This window comes from Lepus europaeus, chromosome 17 (assembly GCF_033115175.1).
Source record: "Lepus europaeus isolate LE1 chromosome 17, mLepTim1.pri, whole genome shotgun sequence".
Taxonomy (NCBI): domain Eukaryota; kingdom Metazoa; phylum Chordata; class Mammalia; order Lagomorpha; family Leporidae; genus Lepus; species Lepus europaeus.
The window spans coordinates 39441976-39461640 of record NC_084843.1 but is presented as its reverse complement, the minus strand read 5'-3'; the positions used below and the strand labels follow the sequence as shown (position 1 = coordinate 39461640).

General features: G+C 42.2%; 2 protein-coding genes across 2 annotated transcripts in view; one reads left to right on the top strand and one right to left on the bottom strand.

The window, feature by feature from the left end:
* The window catches only part of LIPA (lipase A, lysosomal acid type), a 154804-nt gene that overhangs the window by 120287 nt on the left and 14852 nt on the right, over positions 1-19665 (bottom strand). The gene's annotated exons all lie outside the window — the stretch shown is intronic.
* LOC133775784 (interferon-induced protein with tetratricopeptide repeats 1B-like) lies at positions 772-14761 on the top strand. The gene is made up of 4 exons (XM_062214280.1): positions 772-937; positions 2770-2895; positions 4684-4858; positions 13332-14761. The coding sequence occupies exons 1-4, from the start codon at positions 772-774 to the stop codon at positions 14728-14730; spliced, it is 1866 nt and encodes a 621-aa protein (XP_062070264.1). The 3' UTR covers positions 14731-14761.

Genomic DNA, 19665 nt, shown 5'->3' with positions numbered 1-19665 from the left:
TTTGGAAGAAGCAGTTTCAATTGTCAGACTAGCTGTTGTCCCAAACAGAGGAGACTTCTTCATGCAACCAGGGCATTGACCTACCACAAAAGAACAGTAAAACAAGTGAGCAATGATGAGACTTACCATGAAAGAGAAGACTTCAGTGATCACTCCAGCATTCCATACCTAGATTTCCATCTCCCAAGGCCCTCCTGAAGCCAAAAACTTAGGATCCATGAGCCAAGCCTTATAATAAACTCGGGCTTCTGTTTGTATCAGTCTAGCTACTAGCAATCAAAAGGATGGACATGATCCAAACACATTGCTGGACTTTATGTCACAGCTAAGAATACTACCTATGCTTTGGGAAACTCTTTTTGGAAAATAACATGGCTCATAGCTTAGTGCAGTTTTTAAGTACTACAAACATGAGTTTGTAGTACTTTTTTTTAAGTACTACAAACATGAGGCAGCATAGGAACACTGTAGACAGATTGGTTCAATTATGCATATTTGATTGTAAATATGCTGTGAAACTATTACCCACATTTGAGATTGCTTATGTACAACGATTGGCATGTATGTAATTGCAGGTGATCAGAAAAAAAAAACAAAACTGACATTTCCCAAAGAATGGAGACCATCCAACAAAACATACTATAAGATATACATTACTACTTTGATCACATAAAGCAGTTTAAAAAAAAAAAACTGAAGATGATGCATTTTGCCATTATTTAAAGGCAGTTAAAATAGGAAAGGACTCATATACCAGGGATAAAAGTATCAATGCCTTGGAAAATTGGTTTCAAAGAAATTAAAGAGAAACCGATTAGACCTGGAAAGCTTGAGCCTCAGGAGATTGGGCCAAAGCTGAAAGAAGAATTGAATGAAGCCCTGGAGTGCTCTGAGCCGGCCCTGAGACTAGCTGCTAATGGTGGGAACCTGGTGGGGAGTAACCACTAGTTGCTCAAGTATCCACCACTTTCAGTTGCATTTGATTTAGGTTAATTAATGCGTAGTAAATGTCTCTCCTACTTGCTGGCTCTAGAAAGATTTTGCATAATTCATGATATGATGCAATTTTTAAAACTGATAAAGTTAGCTGCAATAAGCAAATAGGATAAATAGCTGCAGGGATGGCCAAAGGCTTCAAAGGTCAGGAAACCAATTTACAACATGGAATTCCCTGGGGTTTCACTCTCACTTCCAGCTTCTGACCCAGCTCCTTGCAATGTGGTCTCTGGGAGGCAGCAGTGGTGGTTCAAGAAGTTGGGTTCCTGTCATCCATTTGGGAGACCTGGATTGTGCCTCCAGAACCCAGCTTGGGCTCTTCACCATTGTATGGGCAACTGAGGAGTGAAACAGCAGGGGGAGCACCTGCCTCTGTTCCTTCATCCCCCTCAACCTCAGCCTCTCACAGAAAGCAGAAACTTGTGAAACAGCCTCTTTCTCTCTCTCTCTTTCTCTCTCTCTCTCTTCCTCCCTCCCTCCCTCCCTCTGTGTGTGTGTGTGTGTGTGTATAAAGAGAAAACTTCTGTGTCTATGACATAAGGTAGAAAAAAAGTTTGTCAACTAGCCTTACAACAAATAAACTGTGGTTGTATTCACACGGAAAAGTTTTACTCATTTATTTTACTAACAAATAGCTTACAGAGATAGATACCTAAACTACCATGATGAGCAGACAGACATGTCTCCCTGACATTGCATAGAAACAAGCTACTGAGAGAGGCAGGCAAATGTGGGTACAAAGTCAGTTAAAGGTCAGCTTCCACAGTGAGAATGTTTGCATTTTAATTCATTGTTAACTTGTTCCATGGAGACTGAGAGGTTCATTGCCCATTGTGTAGATGGGATACACGGCACAGAGTTATAAAGACCCTGGAGCCTGCAATCCAAGAAAAGGTGCCCAGGGAATAAGCCCCAGACAGCTTATCAGAGGATTTCAGACAGCAGACACCACCATGGCCGAGGTCCAGCCCAGCCGTCCATGCAGAGTGCTGAGACTCTGCATGCGCATCTGGCCTTGTGCAGCTTGGCCTGGGATGCAGTCTAGTTAGTACTGTGTGTAGAACGTCCCTCGAGGATTCTAAAGTGCAGGGAGGACTGGGATCTGCTAATCCATACAAAATCTCTTGTTTTATCATCTGAATAAACTTGAGATTGCCTGTCACAACCGAGAACCCCAACATGCCAGAAACCAGAAAGCAGACAGCAAACGTGGTCTGGCAAAAATTGCACCCCAGGGATACTAGATGGCAGGCCCCGCCACACCCTCCAGGATCACACGGCAAAGCAAGGTCTTGCAGTCACTGCACCAGAGGCAGAGAGGGCGTGGCAACACCAAGCCCCAGCTGACAGGAACCAGACAAGGAAATGAAGTCTTGCAGAGACTGCAGCCCAGCCAAGCAGAGGTAGACTAGAGATGGGTAGCAGATGGTTGTATCCAACATGGCGTCCCGAGTCACTGTTACCTGACCTCTAGCCTCGTTGTATCTATCGCAATCCATTAGCACAGTGCACATACCACTCCTTCTCTTGCTGTGATAACTTAACAATTGTCATGTCACCTGCAGAAGTAACCATCTACAGATAGAAGGAGTTCTCCTGGTTCCTGGGAATCACAGTTCCTTTTACCAACCAAGGAGAATATTCAGCCCACATATTAACATGTATTTATCAATGCACAGGAAAGAGGGATTGAAATAACACATGGGGGGGGGGGCGCACATGGCAGGAGTCCCCTGATCTTACCACATTAACAAAAGTCTCTTGCTTTCACAGTGCTGGTTTGGGACATTTTCTGCCTTCCACTGATGCCAAGAATCCACACCAAGGCTAAGGTGTCCCCACGAGACACCATGGTGTCCTGTATCATCCTCGGCCCAGCAGATAACCGAGCACACAGAGGTGAAGTGGTCCTCACAACGGCTCAGCCACTCAAGGAGTTGTTTCTAGACTCCTAGGATGGGACCCAGAGTTCAGGGCTGATTCTCTTCCTTAGATTCAGTTTCTCTAATTCCAATTTCTTCCCCATCCGTGAACGCTAACATGTCTGTCCGCCCATACACTGACACACAGACAAACACACACACACACACATACACACACAATATTATCTGTCTCCACTTTGTCTAATACACTCTTTCCTGTGTCACTCTGGGTCCATTTATCTCCACCAAATACTAGGCAGGATTCTGAATGATGAATCAGACTGAGCGACACACCTAGAACTAGGAGTGCTGTCTAATTGAAAGCAATGACTGGATAAATATATTGTTCCCTTCTCTACATGATACCTGATGCACTAGGAAATGGAAAACCCAACTGATCATCCAGAAGTATCCAAAGGCATTGTGCTTTCAGGAAACAGAGCTTTTCTATTTCCTTTTTTTCCTTGCCTGCTAAACGTTTTATTCACACGTAAAGCCTTTTTCCTGTAACATAAATTTAAAACATTTTGTCTCAAAAATGAGAAAAAGAAAGGGTGAGGAAGGCTGCGAGTGAAGAAGGGGAGGGAGGATGGGAGGGTGGAGGGGAGTATCATTATATTCTTAGACTTGTATTTATGAACTACATTGAATCTGTTAAAAACTAATTAAACACCATAAAAGAATAAACTGTATTTCACTAAAAAAAGAGCCAACCTATACACAGGATCCAAATATCAGCAAGACTCTTTCCAACCTCTTATGGCCACAGAAAGTGACAGGTGGCTGGTAGGGTAGACCCCTAGGGTGCCGGGGCCCCCAGAGGACTGGGCACAGCAATGATAGTCATGCGGAGCCACGATACTCGTATCTGGGAGTTAAATCAGATTACACAGCTACACGAAGCTCTACTCAATGAGAATGAGAAATGCATTTTCTTAAGGCCAAAATTGTTCTGATTGAAGACTCAACAAGCTGACACAGATATGCACTCTGTTCCTATGACTAATAAGGAGTAAAATCACTGTTAGCAGGGTATGCAAAGTTATAGTAGAATCAGTAACACGTGATCTCTCATAATGGCAGCAAATGAGAGTTAAGATTTCCATTTAGGAGCCAGCACTGTGGTGTAGCAGGTGCAGCCACTGCCAGCAGTGCCGGCATCCCATTTTGGCACCTGTACGAATCCTGGCTGCTCCACTTCCAATCCAGCTCTCTGCTATGGCCTGGGAAAACAGTAGAAGGTGGCCCAAAACTTGGGGCCTCTGACTCGCGTGAGAGAACTGGAAGAAACGCCTTGTTCCTGGCTTCAGTTCAGCGCAGCTCTGGTCATTGTGGCCATCATGGGTGTCAGTTATGGAAGGAAGATCCCTCTCTCGCTTGCCTGCTCTCAGTAACTCTGTCTTCAAAATACATAAAAAAAAATCATAAAAAAAACTTCCATTTAGAATTTTGTGAAGTCTTGCACTATGAAATGAAAACTGCTTGCTTCCAGTAAACAAACAGGTACACAGATTGGGGGCAGCTTTCCCAGGTTCACCCCGTGGTTTTCATGGTCCCCTGCTCCAGGCTCCCTGGCCTCTGCCCTAACCTGCATCTGCCAGCTCCAGTTCTCTGCAAGGACAGGAAAGAGGCAATGGTACACAAGTACAACGATCTCGTCAGTCTCCTCTCAGTTTTCAAAAGAGGACATAGAAAGCAGTCAACATTTAAGTTTCTTTTTCAGAAACAGGACATCGACCTGTTGCAGTTTCATTTCTGCTCTCAGTTGGAACGTTGATTGGTAAGGATACACCTACAGTTTACAACACCTGCTGCTTATATATACCTGTTGCAGAGTTCAGTTTATCTGGAGTCCACAACGCACACGGGCCAGGTCTCAGAGGGCACAGTCCGGCTCAGGAAACCCTGCAGACTTCTGCCTCCTTCCCAGCAACCATGAGGTAAGGAGTTCTCAGCCTCTCTGCGCTAGGCCTATAGAGATTTTGAGAAAATGTTCGTCACCACTGTCTCAACAGGTGTGACACGTTTGCTCATGACTGTATTTGAGTGGCTGTGTATGGACTGGAATGTGTTGGAAAGTGGACATGTGCCTGTGCGTGTATAAGACTGTGGAGGTGCATATTCATAAACACACACAGAAAGAATTTTCCACCCATGTGTTTTTATGTTTCTTTTCATTAATCAAAGGAGCCTTTTCAAATACTCTACCCCCAGAGCGGAGGGAAGAGAGAGAGTTTTTCACGAAGGGAGAAATGACTCCGATCTCCAGAGTCTCTTCTACCAGATGCACTTGTCCTGTCTGGGCAGGGCTGGGCAGCTTGTTCATGCAGACGGCATTTTCTGCAGGCTGCTCACCACGGAGGACGTGCAGGGCCGAGGGGCTGTGTCAGCTGCAGTCCCGAGGCCTCTCATTTGCTTTGTGGGTCATGTTGTGGGGATGTGGCATGAGAAGCTCATGGCCTTGCCCTGCAGTCTTCTGCTCTCGCTCTCTGCCCAGCCGGGCTCCTGTGTCAGTCGGACTGCATCTTCTTCCTGGGGGAATGCAGGCCATCCACAGTTCATTGTCGTCCTCTTGGCCATGAGTCTTGGCTGGTGTCCCTGCTTGGGAACATGTACACAAACATGTACATACGCTTGACCCTAAGAATGTCTATACGTTGCCAACTGAATCTTCATCACTAGAACTCATTAGATTGATTTCATGTTTCAATATTCCTTAGTATACATATTAGCTTTCTTTGATCTTTATGTTTAATTCAACCTATACTAGAAAATAAAACTATACAATAAATAACTCTGGTGTCTACAGAATTAAAGATTATTAGTGACTTACATGTTTCCCCTATACTTCAATGGGAAAATCTTAGAAGAAGCCAAAATTTCAGAAAATGCACGATTCCTGAACTATCATTAACTCTTATCCATAAAAGCATTGTCACTGATAATTCAAGCAACTAAATGTCAAAATAATGTTATTAAGTAACAATCACAGACTGAATTCTTTTTTTGTACCGTGCCAGTCTGACTTCTTCAAGTATTATTCACATGAATACAATTAATCCTCAGAGTAAATATGTGAGTAGCATCTTAAACTATCTTAATTTTGCAAGAGAAACCTTAAACTTTGACATAGTAAGATCACACAGGGAAGAACGGTAGAGCTGATATATGAAGAAAATCGAAATGCAGTAACAGTTTATTAGATCCATAAAACAATGTTTGTCTGGATCAGTGTTGTGGCGTAGTAGGTTAAGTATCCACCTGTGGCACCAGCATTCCACACAGGTGCAAGTACAAGTCCCAGCAGCCTTCCGATCCAGCTATCTGCTAATGCTGTGGGAAAGCAGTAGAAGATGGCCTAAGTGCTTAGGACCTTGCCCCCATGTGAGAGAACCAGAATAAGCTACTGGCCATGCATTGGCCTAGCTCTGGCCGTTGTGGCCATTTTGGGAGTGAAACAGTAGACAGATAATATTCTCTCTATACCTCCCTATATCTCTGTCTTTAACTCTGACTCTGAAATAAATAAATAAATCTTTTTAAAAAACACACAATGTTTGTCAAGATATTCTCCTTGGGACCAGGAGATCATTTCAGTTGGAAGAGATTCCAGGATGGCCAATTAGGGAACAATGTATTGGGCTAAGCTAAGGATAAACAGTTTAAAAAAAAAAAACCACAAAACCTGTAGAAATAAACTTAAAACCACATGGGAAATCCAGAAAAGGAACACTGTGGACCTGTGTGGAAGGTGCAGAAGTGCAGCACAAACATGGACACAACATGTGTCTGCAGCAGCCGAGAGCAGAGCGGGCAGCAGCTTGGAGATGGGGGTGACAGCAAACTGCAGCAACCAGTGGTGAAGTAACTGGAGGGAGAGCTTGGCATGTGCCAGACTGGACCCCTTGGGACCAGATATTACGAATGGTTAACTGCTAGCCCAGTGGAAGTAAAAGGGGCACATTTATCTCACCTAATCTTCCCCACAATGGCAGACACTGCCCAGCTGAGAATGGGCAGTCATCAATTTGGGCCTGGGCAGCAGCTGCAGATGTCTTTGTGGGAACGCACAGTGACTGGCTGAGACAGGATGCCATCTTCTCAGCAGTACTGATGGCGGTGACAGGGAGCAGGGTATATCTGGCCAGTGGTTCTTGTATATGTGTGAGATCCAGATATTCTAGCAGAGGGAAAAATCTGAAGTCCCTACTGCCTTTGAGCTTGGCTGGCAGGATTGACAGGTGGCTGGGCACTCACACAGGACTGTGAGGCATCCCTAGTCTCCACACATACCACAGGTCAAGCTGCCAAAGTGGAGCTGCTCAGGGAATATCTACCTCTCTGTTGACTAGACAGGCTAGCAGGATAGAGCCGAGCCTCTGCTTACAGTGACTGTGGGAGCCTTTTGTGCTGAGACCATGGGGACTAGGTGGCTACGTGAGAGAGTGCAGGATGTAGCTGGGCATGTGAGCAATCACTGGGTGTGAATCCACATGCTCAGGGCTCCTTCGTTGCCTGGGGCAGGTCTTGCAGCTGTAACTGTGCTCAAGGTGAGAACTCTGCAGATCATTTAATCCATTCATATGGCATCCTGGATGAGTGTTGAAGAGACTGGGGCTAACACCAGGCATTCCTCAGCTTGGAGGAGAGGAGATGAGGAAGTGATCACACCAACAGAGGTAACCATTCCCACTTCTTTGTGTTAACAAGAGGAGATCTACCATGCCCAACTTGGGTTTTACCCTGGATACTTGCCCCACCCTAGAGCACTGACCAGAGGTCCCTGGCCACACCCAGCACACACCTCTTGGTATTCACTCAAAGTACAGACATTTCACTAAGGCACAGAGGCAAAGTTCAAAGATAATGTCCATCAGAGGAAAAGACCAACAAGTAACTAACTCCACAAATGACTAAAAATAAACACAGAAATTCAAGACACGGGAATAAGGAAGACACCATGACCCAACTCCAAAGGAATACAACAACATTTCAATATTAGAATGTGAAGATGAAGAGACTGATGAAATGCCAGAAAAGGAGTTCATAAGATTGATCATAGGATTACTAAAAAGAAATCAGAAGCAAATCCATGAATTAAAGAAAACCATGTGACATGAAAGAAAATTTCTCCCATGAAATTGAGAATATAAAGAGAAATCAAACTGAAATATTAGAAATAAAGAATTCAATAGATCAAATAAAGATGTGGTAGAAAGCCTTAACAACACACTTAATGAGGAAGAAGAAAGAATATTTGAGCTAGAAGACAAAACTCTGGAAATCAATCAGTCAGACAAAGAAGGAGAAGGAGAAGAGGAGGAGGAGGAGGAGGAGGAGGAGGAGGAAATTGGTAAACATAAAACAGTATTGCAGATATAAAAGGATAATTTCAAATGACCCACCATACTGGTCTTAGGAGTTCCTGAAGGTGTGGAAAGAGAGAATGGATTAGAAGGCCTAATTAGTGAAATAATTCTAGAAAACTTTCCCAATTTAGATAAAGAAAGGGACATCTAAATACAGAAAGCACATTGAACTCCTAATAGGCACGACCAGAAAAGATATTCACCATAACACATTGTAGTCAAACTACTACAGTAAAGCATAATGAATAAATTCTACATTGTACATGAGAGAAATGCCAAATTACTTTGAGAGGATCTCCAATTAGACTCAGAGCTGACTTCTCATCAGAAACACTACAGGCTAGAAGAGAATGGAAAGACATAGTGCAAGTCTTAAGAGAAAAAAAACTATCCACCCAGAATACTTTACCCTGAAAAGCTTTCATTTCTGAATGAAGATGAAATAAAGACCTTGGGCGCCTACAGCTATTTGGGAAACCAGTAAGAAGCTGCTAGCTCCTGGCATTGGATTGGCACAGCTCTGACCATTATGGCCATTTGAAAACTGAACCAGCAGAAGGAAGACAGATTTTACGTTATATAGTGTGCTGATTTTTAGCACAGTCATTATGTTGTGCAACCTGTTACTAATGCAAGAACCAGTAGAGAGAGAAAGCCTATACCCATTGTCACTCCCTACTCACCCTTCACCCCAGGCCCCAAAAACCATTTATCTGCTTTCTGTCTCATGGATTGACCTCATACAGACTTTTCATGTAAACAGACACACACACCATGTCGCTATACCAAGTTCTTAATATTCTATCTTGCCTCAGAATCCCTTTTCAAGGTCAGCTGGACTTCCTCACACCACCAGCAGAGCTACCTCAGGCTTGACATTGTTTACAGCTCTCAGATTCCTCCCAATTCTTCAGTGTGCTTGATTCAAATCTGCTTCATGCAGTCACTTCCTAGGAACCACCTGGCCTGTGAACAGCTGGACACAAAATTTCTTTGATTCAACTGAAAGACCCCCCAACAGCCTGCAGGGTCTGGGAACTTAGGCCAAAGTGACAATATCTTAGTGAGATCATGACCGCATAAAACTCACAACCATTTGCTCCAAAGCCAGCACTTAGAACACTATAGAAAACCCAACTGGGTAATGCTGTGATTCCCAATCCTGATTAGAAATAGACTGAATAAGATCACACAAGGGCCACAGTGATGTCTGCATTTAAACAAGTGAGAAGGACACTGGGTCATGGGTGAGATACAGGCATTAGACCATGCACCAGGATAAAGAGGTATCCAAGGGAAGATCCATGTAACCATCCAGACCAAATGTATTTGAGCAGGGCTAGACTTCTGGCAGGGCTAGTCTTCATAGTCATGCTCATGACAGAGACCTCAAGACCACATTAGCAGATAACACCAGCATTTTGTAATGAGTTCTTTTTTTGTAGCATCTATAGGTACTTCATTCTTTTTCATAAATGTGTAATATTCCCCTTTACAGACATTCTGCATTGTGCTTATTGTTGGATCATGTGATGTACATCTTTTGGCTGCTGAGAATTGTGCTGCAATGAACATCCGTGCACACATTTTTCATGAACACCTACTTTTACTTAATTGCAGCATGCCCTCACATGTGGAATATGCCCAGAAGTAGATTAAACAATACCTCTATAGATAACTAATTAAGAGTCCAAATAGCTTATTTTCCACAGCAGCTGTACACCATTTGTCTTTCCCACCAGCAATATCAACATTTCAATTTATTCAATCAATTGCTAATACTTATTCATTTATTGTCTTGTTCTTTTTCCTTTTCATTATATCTGGGCTAGTTAGCTATATGCTAGTTTTCCCATTCTGAGAAGCTATATCTGAGTGTGATTTTGATTTTTACTTTGCTAATGACTAATGGTGTTAAATACACTTTCTGGTGCTTGCTGGTCCTCTGAGATTCTTTTTTGGAGAAATGTCTACTCCAGGCCTTTGCACATCTGTAAATTGAGTGCTATGTCCTTTTGTTGCTGACTTGTAGGAGATTTTTGTATCCACTGAACAATAATCTCTTATTAGATACCTGCTTCCCAAATATTTTCTCTTGTTTCTTGAGTTGTTTTTTCACTTGTTGCTAGTATCCTCTCATGCACAAAGGTTTCTAATTTCCCTGAAGTCCAACTTATCCATTTTGACTGTTTTGCCCAAGATTTTAGTATCACCACCAAGATTATACAGTCAAATCCAATTCCTGAGGTTTTGATTTATGTTTTTCGTCTTCCTTTCCTTTCTTTCCTTTCCTTTCCTTTCCTTTCCTCTCCTCTCCTTTCCTCTCCTCTCCTCTCCTCTCCTCTCCTCTCCTTTCTTTTCCTCCTTTCTTTCTTCATTTCTAAGTCTTATAGCCTTGGGTCATACATTTAGGTAATTCATCTATTTTAAGTTAATATTTGTATGTGGAATCCCATAAGGGTCTATCTTTATTCTCTTGAGTCTGGTTATCTAGGTTTCTCATGTCATTTCTTGAAAAGAATCTTTTTCCAAAATGAACGGCTTTAACATTCATACCAAAAGCTGTTTTACAGTAAGTATACACAGTATTGTGTACTGCCACTCATGCAAATATATATGGCGACTCTTTAAGTACTATTTTGGCAGTATTTGGAGCTGGGTTCTAACAGGAAGGATAAAGGTGAAGTCTAAGTGCAAGACTTTAACCTGGCAAGGCCGGTGTCCTTACTGAAAGAGGAAGGGACAGCAGTTTGCTTTCTCCTCATGGGCCAATGCAGACAGGCCATGGAGGAGGCAGCAAGGAGGCAGCCACCGCAAATCTGGAGGAGTTCTCGCCAGCACAGGACCGTCTGGCACCTTCATCTGAGATTTCTCTTTTCCATAATTATAAGAAAACACATTTTTAAGCCATTCAGTCTGTGGTATTTTGTTATGTCAGCCTGGGCTGACTAATAAAACTCTATAATCAGGCATTGGTTTATATCTTCTGTTTTTATGCCAAGAACATAATATGTTGATTCCTGTAGCTTTGCAGTATGTTTTTAAAACAGGAAGTATGGGATGTCAAATTGGTAGTCCCTTTTCAAGATTCTTTCGGCTATCTGGAATTTCACAAATATGAATTAGAATTAGTTTTCCCATTCTGAGAAAATATTGTTGGGGTTTTGATAAGAGATGAATTAAATCTGTAGATCGCTGTGGATAGTATTGGCATCTTAACGATATTAGGTTTTCCCACTGGATCAAGGGATGTCTTCCCATTGTGTCTCTTTTTAATTCTTTAAGCATACAATTCTCTTGCCTCTTTTTAAAGTTTATTCCTTAATATTTTCTTCTTCATAATAGTATATAAGTTATTTTTTCTTTACTTTTTCTCAGATTGTTTATTGCTAGTATATACAAACAGTGATTTTTTTTTGCACGTTGGTTTTATATCCAGAAGTTTTGTTGAATTTTTAAAATTAGTTCTAACACTTCATGCATGGAATCATCAGAATATTCTACATGTAAGGTCTATGTTGAATAGAAGTGGTGGAAGAGGCATCCTTGCTTGTGTTCCTGATCTTAGAAGATGATTTCAACCTTCTAGCATTGATTAGGATGCTAGCTGTGGGATTTTCCATATGTGGCCTTTATTGTGTTGAAGTAGTTGCCTTCTATTACATGTGGGTTGAGTATTTGTATCATGAGAGAAGGCTAAATTTTGTCAAAAGTTTTTTCTGCATTGATGAGTCATGATTTTCCAACACATTCTCTTAATGTGTTGTATTCCATTGATGGATGTTTCTATACTGTAGGACCATCTCCATTTGTAGGACATTCTTGAAATAGCAGTATTAGAGAGATGAAAGTCAAATTAGTAGTTTCAAAAGCAGGGATGCTTGGGAGTATAGGTAAAGAATCACATGTTGGGGGGCCGGTGCTGAAGCGCTGGCATCCCAAATGGGCACCAGTTCTAGTCTTGGCTGCTCCTCTTCCGATCCAGCTCTCTGCTATGGCCTGGGATAGTAGTAGAAGATGTCCCAAGTGCTTGGGCCCCTGCTTCTGCATGGGAGACCTGGGAGAAGCTCCCAGCTCCTCGTTTTGGATCAGCGTGGCTCCGGCCGTTGCGGCCATCTGGAGAGTGAACCAGTGGATGGAAGACCTCTCTTTCTGTCTCTACCTCTCTCTGTAACTCTGTCTTTCAAATAAATAAAATAAATCTTAAACAAAAAAAGTCACATGTTGATTATAAAGGGTTATCATAATGAGAGTGTTGATATATACATATTATACATGTATGCTAATACATATATAATACATATATATTATATATATATATGTCTCTATATTAATTGAAGTGGTGATTCCACACTTCAATCACATAAAATCACAGAACTATATACATACTTTGTTGTGCCAATGTCAATTCACAGTATTGATATTGGCTGGTAATTGCATAAGATACGATCATTGAGAGAAACTTAGTAAAGTAACACTGGATCTGGGAAGTACTTTTGCCACACTCAGTGAATCCATAGTTATTTTAGGTACAGAGTGAATTGGCAGAAAGACATGTTAGCCAGAATGTATGAGTTATGGAAAGTATCAGCCTCCTGGGCTCATCCACAAATTGAGAGGGGAAATGAGTAAAGCCCTGCTATGTTCCATTGGTAAATAGAACCTCTTTTTGTTGGTCTGAATTTGTTGCATTATATGGAGACCAGATACTAAAATCAACAATGTTTCCAAGATTCTGCATTTCTAACTGGTCTCGATATCAACCATATTAATAGCACAATAGAAAAGTTTCATATTCCAAGTAATATACTCTAGACTTATTAATCCTCCCCAGCCCAGTGTAGGAAGTATTATTGTAGTCCTCATTTATAAAAAGCTGGTTGTTCGACTGAAAGTACTAGAGCTCACAGACAGAGCCAACTGCCTTACATTCACATTCCATGGGAATGCAGGCACTCTAAAGGAATAAAAGTGTGAGATTCAAGAACAGACATTAAAGTTGGTTCTCCCTCCACTACAAGTACATTCTGCTGTTGTTTCACAGTGAATGTGCCGAGGATCATCCGCTGAAGGACAGGCTGCAGAAACTGAGATGTCACTTCACATGGGGGCTGCTCATCGAAGACACTGGGTTGCCTGACCTAGAAGACAGAATTCTGGAAGAGATACAATTTCTAGACACTGAACACAAGGTAGGAATACACAACCTGCTGGCCTATGTGAAACACCTGCAAGGCAAGCATGAGGATGCCCTGGAGAGCCTGAAACAAGAGGAAGAGTTGGTCCAGGGAGGCCAGGCTGACCAATCAGATGTGAGGAGTCTGGTGACCTGGGGCAACTACGCCTGGGTGTACTACCACATGGGCAGGCTGGCAGATGCGCAGATGTACCTGGACAAGGTGGAGAACACGTGCCAGAAGTCTGCAAATCCCTCCCACTATAGAATGCAGTGTCCTGAGATGGACTGTGAGGAAGGCTGGGCTTTGCTGAAGTTTGGAAGAAAAAATTATGAGCGGGCCAAGGCCTGCTTCGAGAAGGCTCTGGAAGCAGACCCTGAGAACCCTGAATTCAACACAGGGTATGCAATCACTGTCTATCGGCTGGATTACTCTAGCAGAACACCCAATGATAATAAAAAAGTGTGTTCTCTACAGCCCCTAAGGAAGGCCATCAGGCTTAATCCAGAAGATGCATACCTTAAAGTTCTGCTTGCTCTGAAGCTGCAGGATATTGGACAGGAGGATAAAGGAGAAGAGTACATTAAGGAAGCTCTGGCCCAACAGTCCTCCCAGACATATGTCTTTCGATACGCCGCCATGTTTTTCCGCAGACAAGGCCATATAGATAAAGATCTGAAGTACTTGAAAATGGCCTTGGAGGCAACGCCCACGTCGGCCTTCCTGCATCACCAGCTGGGACTTTGCTACAGGGGACAAATGAGGAAAGTTAGAAGGCAAGATAGGGAAAATGTGGACAGACTGAGACAATTGGCTATAGGTGAGTTTCAAGAAACTCTGAAATTAAAGCCCACGTTTGAATTGGCTCACGTGAACCTAGCAGAAATGTATATGGAAAAAGGGCAGTACAGAGAGGCTGAGGAACATTTTCAGGAAGCATTACGCATCGAGAACATTGACGATCACATCCAGCAAGACATTCATTACCGCTTCGGCCAATTCCATGAGCTTCATGGACCTTCTGAAGACAAAGCCATCACTCAGTATCTAAAAGGTCTAAAAATAGAAAAAGTGTCCCATGCCAGGGAAAAACTGCTCAAGGCTTTAGAGATTTTGGCAGAAAGACGTGTGAACGAGAATGTCCAAGTTGTGGAAAGTACCGCCCTCCTTGGGCTCATCCACAAATTGAGAGGGGAAGTGAACGAAGCTCTGCTGTGTTATGAGAAGGCTCTGAGGCTGGCTGCTGACCTAAACTCCATGTTCTGAAATGGAGATCACCGTTATCCAAGTAATGTACTCAAAACTAAATATAACATCATCTTTCCCCAAGCACTAACTTGAAAAGACTAACTAGGAGGGGTGTTTGCTATAGCACTTAAAATGGCCCTTAAGATGCCTGCATGCTATATCAGGTCTGTGTTGCATCCCAGCTCCACGCCTGATACCAGCTTCTTGCTAAGCACAGCCTTAGAGCCAGAACTGATACTACAAATACTTGTATCTCTGCCGCCTGAATTTAATTCCTTGCTTCTGGCTTCAGCCTGGCCCAGTCCTGGCTGTTGCAGGCATTTGTGGCATGAAGCAGTGGAGATTATTCTCTCTCTCTCTCCCCCTCTCCTCTACTTTTACCTCACCCTCTCCTTCTCCCTCCTGCTTTCCCAAATAATTAAATAAGTAATGCTTTAAAAAAATGTGTACTTCCTGCAGAGATTGCTCTTTACAGCATCCATGCACTTCTTGTTGACAAAAAACAAAAAACAAAACCTAATGCTAATTGGGGCACCAATCATCTATAGGGCCAATGAGAACATACTCCATCTGATTCTGCCCTTAGAATGAAGACCTTCCACCCTCACATTAACTGATAACCCACACAGAGGAGACTTAAACAAGCAATGATTCTTTTTCATGTGACCTGGAACATTGATCTGCAACAGGGTCAGTGCAAAGGGTAAAACCATTGAGCAAAGGTTAAAGGTACAGACAAGGAGAGGATTCTGGAGTCCACTACAGCACCTTAGCCTAGAGTTCCACTTCCCAAGGACCCACTGAAGCTACCACCTGCGGATCAGTGAGTCAGTCAAGCCAATAACATTACCCTTTGTCAGTTCAGCTACTGGCAGTCACAAGGGTTCTTTATGATCCAAATATGTTCCTGAGCATTTACTCACATCTCTGTTTCTCCAGTTTAATGAGGAAAACATGTAATGGAAAACCTTCTGGATGTGTAAGCTGAAGACGATATTCACAACTGGATGCATGTTTCAAGTGCTGCTGGGTGGTGTGAGATATAATCTGTTTTATACCTACACAAAAATATTCAGCAAAATTTGCTAAGATCACAGATTTCTTGAGTGATTCCTTTGTTAATGAGATTTAAAAAAAAAAAGATGTGTACTCTATGTTTTTGTGGAAATAGCAAAATCATCAACATACGCAGTGCTAGAAGGCCTGAAACAGAGCAATCCTTGGGATTATAAAGCATGGCTAGAATTTTAAAAAATACTTGGAAAGTAATTATTTCTACAGGCCTTGGAAGATTGACTCTTGTCACCTTGATCCCTGAGAGCTGGAATTGACCAATGGTGGGGAACGGAGTAGGGACAGAGTGCATCACTCAGACGATCCCTGGGGAACACACAAGAACCACTCTGTTCAATTCTGTTGATACTAAAGGAAAAGAGTTAATGAATTTGATCAGAGAGAAATACTAAGTAATAATATTTCTTTTTCCTGGGAAAAAAGGTGTGACTTTGGGTTTACCTGCCTCTCCTTGAATACCTTCTATATCCCTATAGTAGAGCCCACTGTGGAGAAATATATGCCACCATTCATGGTAGAAATGAGAAATTTGAAGACACATCTCTTCTGCTTGGAAAACACACAACATTCTTCCAGTCCTCACACCCCACAGCTCTAAACTTTCGATTTGGTTCAGTACTGTAACTGTTGCTAAAATGAAAGCTATTGCTATTTAGCCAGAGATCAGCCTTGGCAAAAACAATTATTGGAAGATTCATAAAACTCCTGACTGAATTCAGGACAAATATTAGAAAGTCACTGACATAAGCAAGTGGTAAATTGTCAGAAAGTTTGGTTTCATTGCAACAAAAGATTCATTAATATTAAAACATTTCTAGTACTTCAGGTACTAGAATCAAAATATGCTTTTCTACTTTCAGATCTACTTCATAGAGTGTGTGACCTTCTGTGAGGATGTGCGTGTGTGTGTGCATGTGTCTCCATGTGTGAGTCTATATCTGTGAGAGAGTGTAAAGTAAGTTCTAAACAAGTAATTTTAACAACATCAACTCCCTTCTCCCTGGAAACTCAAGGAGTCAAGTCACCCAAACTGGCTGGTGAATGTACTTATCCTTTCGGTACCAGATGGACCACAAAGGAACAGAGGGAAAGCAGAAGGTACATAAAAATACATATTTATCTATTCAGCTTAAAATGACAACAATGGAAAGATAGATGAAAGATTCTAATGCTAGCTTCTGGGAAATGATGGGGCAAAGGGAAGGAAAGTCACAGAAGCTGGATCCTCCTTATTTGTATTTGGCACCATGTAAGTATTTCACCTAACTCTAAAGCCAAACATGACACCATATGCATCCTATAAAGTGTTGGCCATTTTATGTAATGATTTAAAAAAAATTAATTGGGGGCAGCACAATGGCATATCGGTAAGGCCGCCACCTGCAGTGCCGGCATCCCATATAGGCGCCAGTTCAGGTCCTGGCTGCTCCACTTCCAATCCAGCTCTCTGCCATGGCCTGGGAAAGTAGTAGAGGATGGCACAAGTCCTTGGGCCCCTGCACTCATGTGGGAGACCCAGAGGAGGCTCTTGGCTCCTGGCTTCAGATTGGCACAGTTCTGGCCATTGCAGGCAATTGGGGAGTGAACCAGTGGATGGAAGACCTCTCTCTCTCTCTCTCTCTCTCTCTCTCTCTCTCTGCCTCTCCTTCTCTCTCTGTGTGTAATAAATAAATAAAAAAATCTTTAAAAATTTTTAAAAAATAGATTGATGGATACAAAACAAAATGGAGGGGCCAACGCTGTGCCATAGTAGGCTAATCCTCTGTCTGCAGCACCAATTTGAGTTGCCACTGCTCCACCTTTGATCCTGTCCTTGCTAATGTGCCTGGGAAAGTGGAAGATGACCCAAGTGCTTGGGCCCATGCACCCATGTGGGAGACCTGGAAGAAGCTCCTGGCTTTGGACTGGCCTAGCTCTGGCTGTTGCTGCCATTTGGGGAATGAATCAGCAGATGGGAGATCTCTCTCTCTCAACCTCTCTCTGTAACTCTACCTCTCAAATAAAGAAACCTGAAAAAAGGAAAAGAAAAGGAAACTGAATGGATGAATAGATAGATATGTGGTTGAGTGCATACAGTGAAATGTAAACTATGGGACCTGCATACATGAGTATTCTTGTAAAGTTCTCCCATCTTTCCTCTCTGGAAATACACATCAGAAATTAGAGAATTAAGAGAGAAAATAGAAATATTTAAAAAAACTAATGCAAACTGGGAAAAATGGGATATTGTATTCATGGGATAGAAGATGAAAGTACATAGAGAACACAAATTTCAGGACTTTTGAATACACTAACTGGATCCTACATTTTTGGTAGGACACATTGCAAAAGTTACAGGGAAAACATTCATGAAATCTACTCAGCAAACATTCTGGAGTTGTCCTGTTGTGCTCTCATTACTCAGAGACTGTTGTAGTGTAATTTAGGAAACACCTCATAATAACTAACTGGTATCACTTTAGAAAGCAGAGGTTCAGTCTGGGAGGCTATATATATATATATATATATGTTTGATTAACCTAAATCAATCACATGCACCTGAATTAATAAGATGCACTTATGACATCTTATCCACAAAATTCACAGAGTAATAATTTCATTTTCCAGCTTTTTACAATTATACTAGGGTGATATGAGATGTTACCAATGGGGAATTCGGGTGAAAGGTACACAGGACCCTTACCACAGCTTCCTATGAGTCTATAATTGTTTCAAAGTAAGCCTGAAATGTAAAAACATGAAATCATGAAAATGCTTTCTATACCTGAATATGTTGCAGTAAACTAAATTGTGAGTCAATGTGGGCAGAATGGTCCCTGGAAGACCCAGGAGAAGATGTTAAAATCATCAAACCATTTGCACAATGGGATTCTGGTATCTGAGCCCTTCCTCGGTAGATCTGATTGGAAGTCCTATAATCTCAAAAGCCAAGACCACAGTTTTCATACAGTGGTCAAAGCATTGAGAATTACAATCTTGAAATAGGCTGTTACCGAGTACAACTTTATGATTGAGTAAATTAGGAAATAATATAATGTGTAATGAACAGAGAGATAGTCTCACCATTTCATGTGAGGTTATAAGGAGAAATGCTCATCAACTTGACTTTTACAATGACTTGAAACCTCTAAGGAAACCAGTGTCCATGGATAGACGACTTCAGTCCAACCATTGCTTTTTAAGAGGAGAACATCCTGTACATCTGCCCCAGTAACTTCAATGCTCTCATTTAGCTGTGATTACCAACCACAAACACCTAACAATCTCCCCAGTACATTCTCGTGGGAGGAGGATACTGGGAAGATAGAAATGCCAGACTGTGGAAAGCAGCGCCATCTATGGGCTGAATTTGTTTCTAGCAAGAAACCAGTTTGTCAATAGACCTTATTCCATATGGCCTGTAGCAAATTGATAACTGGTTGAGACTACACACAACAGGCATGGAAAAGAGGGCAATCCTGTGTGGCACACATTCCTTTAAAACTGTGAATGGATACCTGAGATATTTCAGTAGAAATGGCTTAATCTCCTCCAGTTGGAATCACACACACACACACACACACATAAAACAAACAAACAAACAGACAAAAAACAGAGCAAACTAGAATTCTTCTGCATGCCATCCTGTGGCTTTGGAATAGACTGAGAAGTTCATTGTCCATGGGGTACATGATGCTGCAAGGCACAGAGAAATGCAGATCCTAAAAGTGGGCCTCAAAGAAATACACCCAAGGATTAAGTCCCAGACTCTATCAGAGGATTTCAGACATGTAGAGGATAGCAGGCACCATCAAGGCCCTGGGTCCAGCCTGACATACATCCAGATACTCTTCCTTGTGATGTTGAGGCTGGGTGCCCACTCCTGGACACGAGTGGATT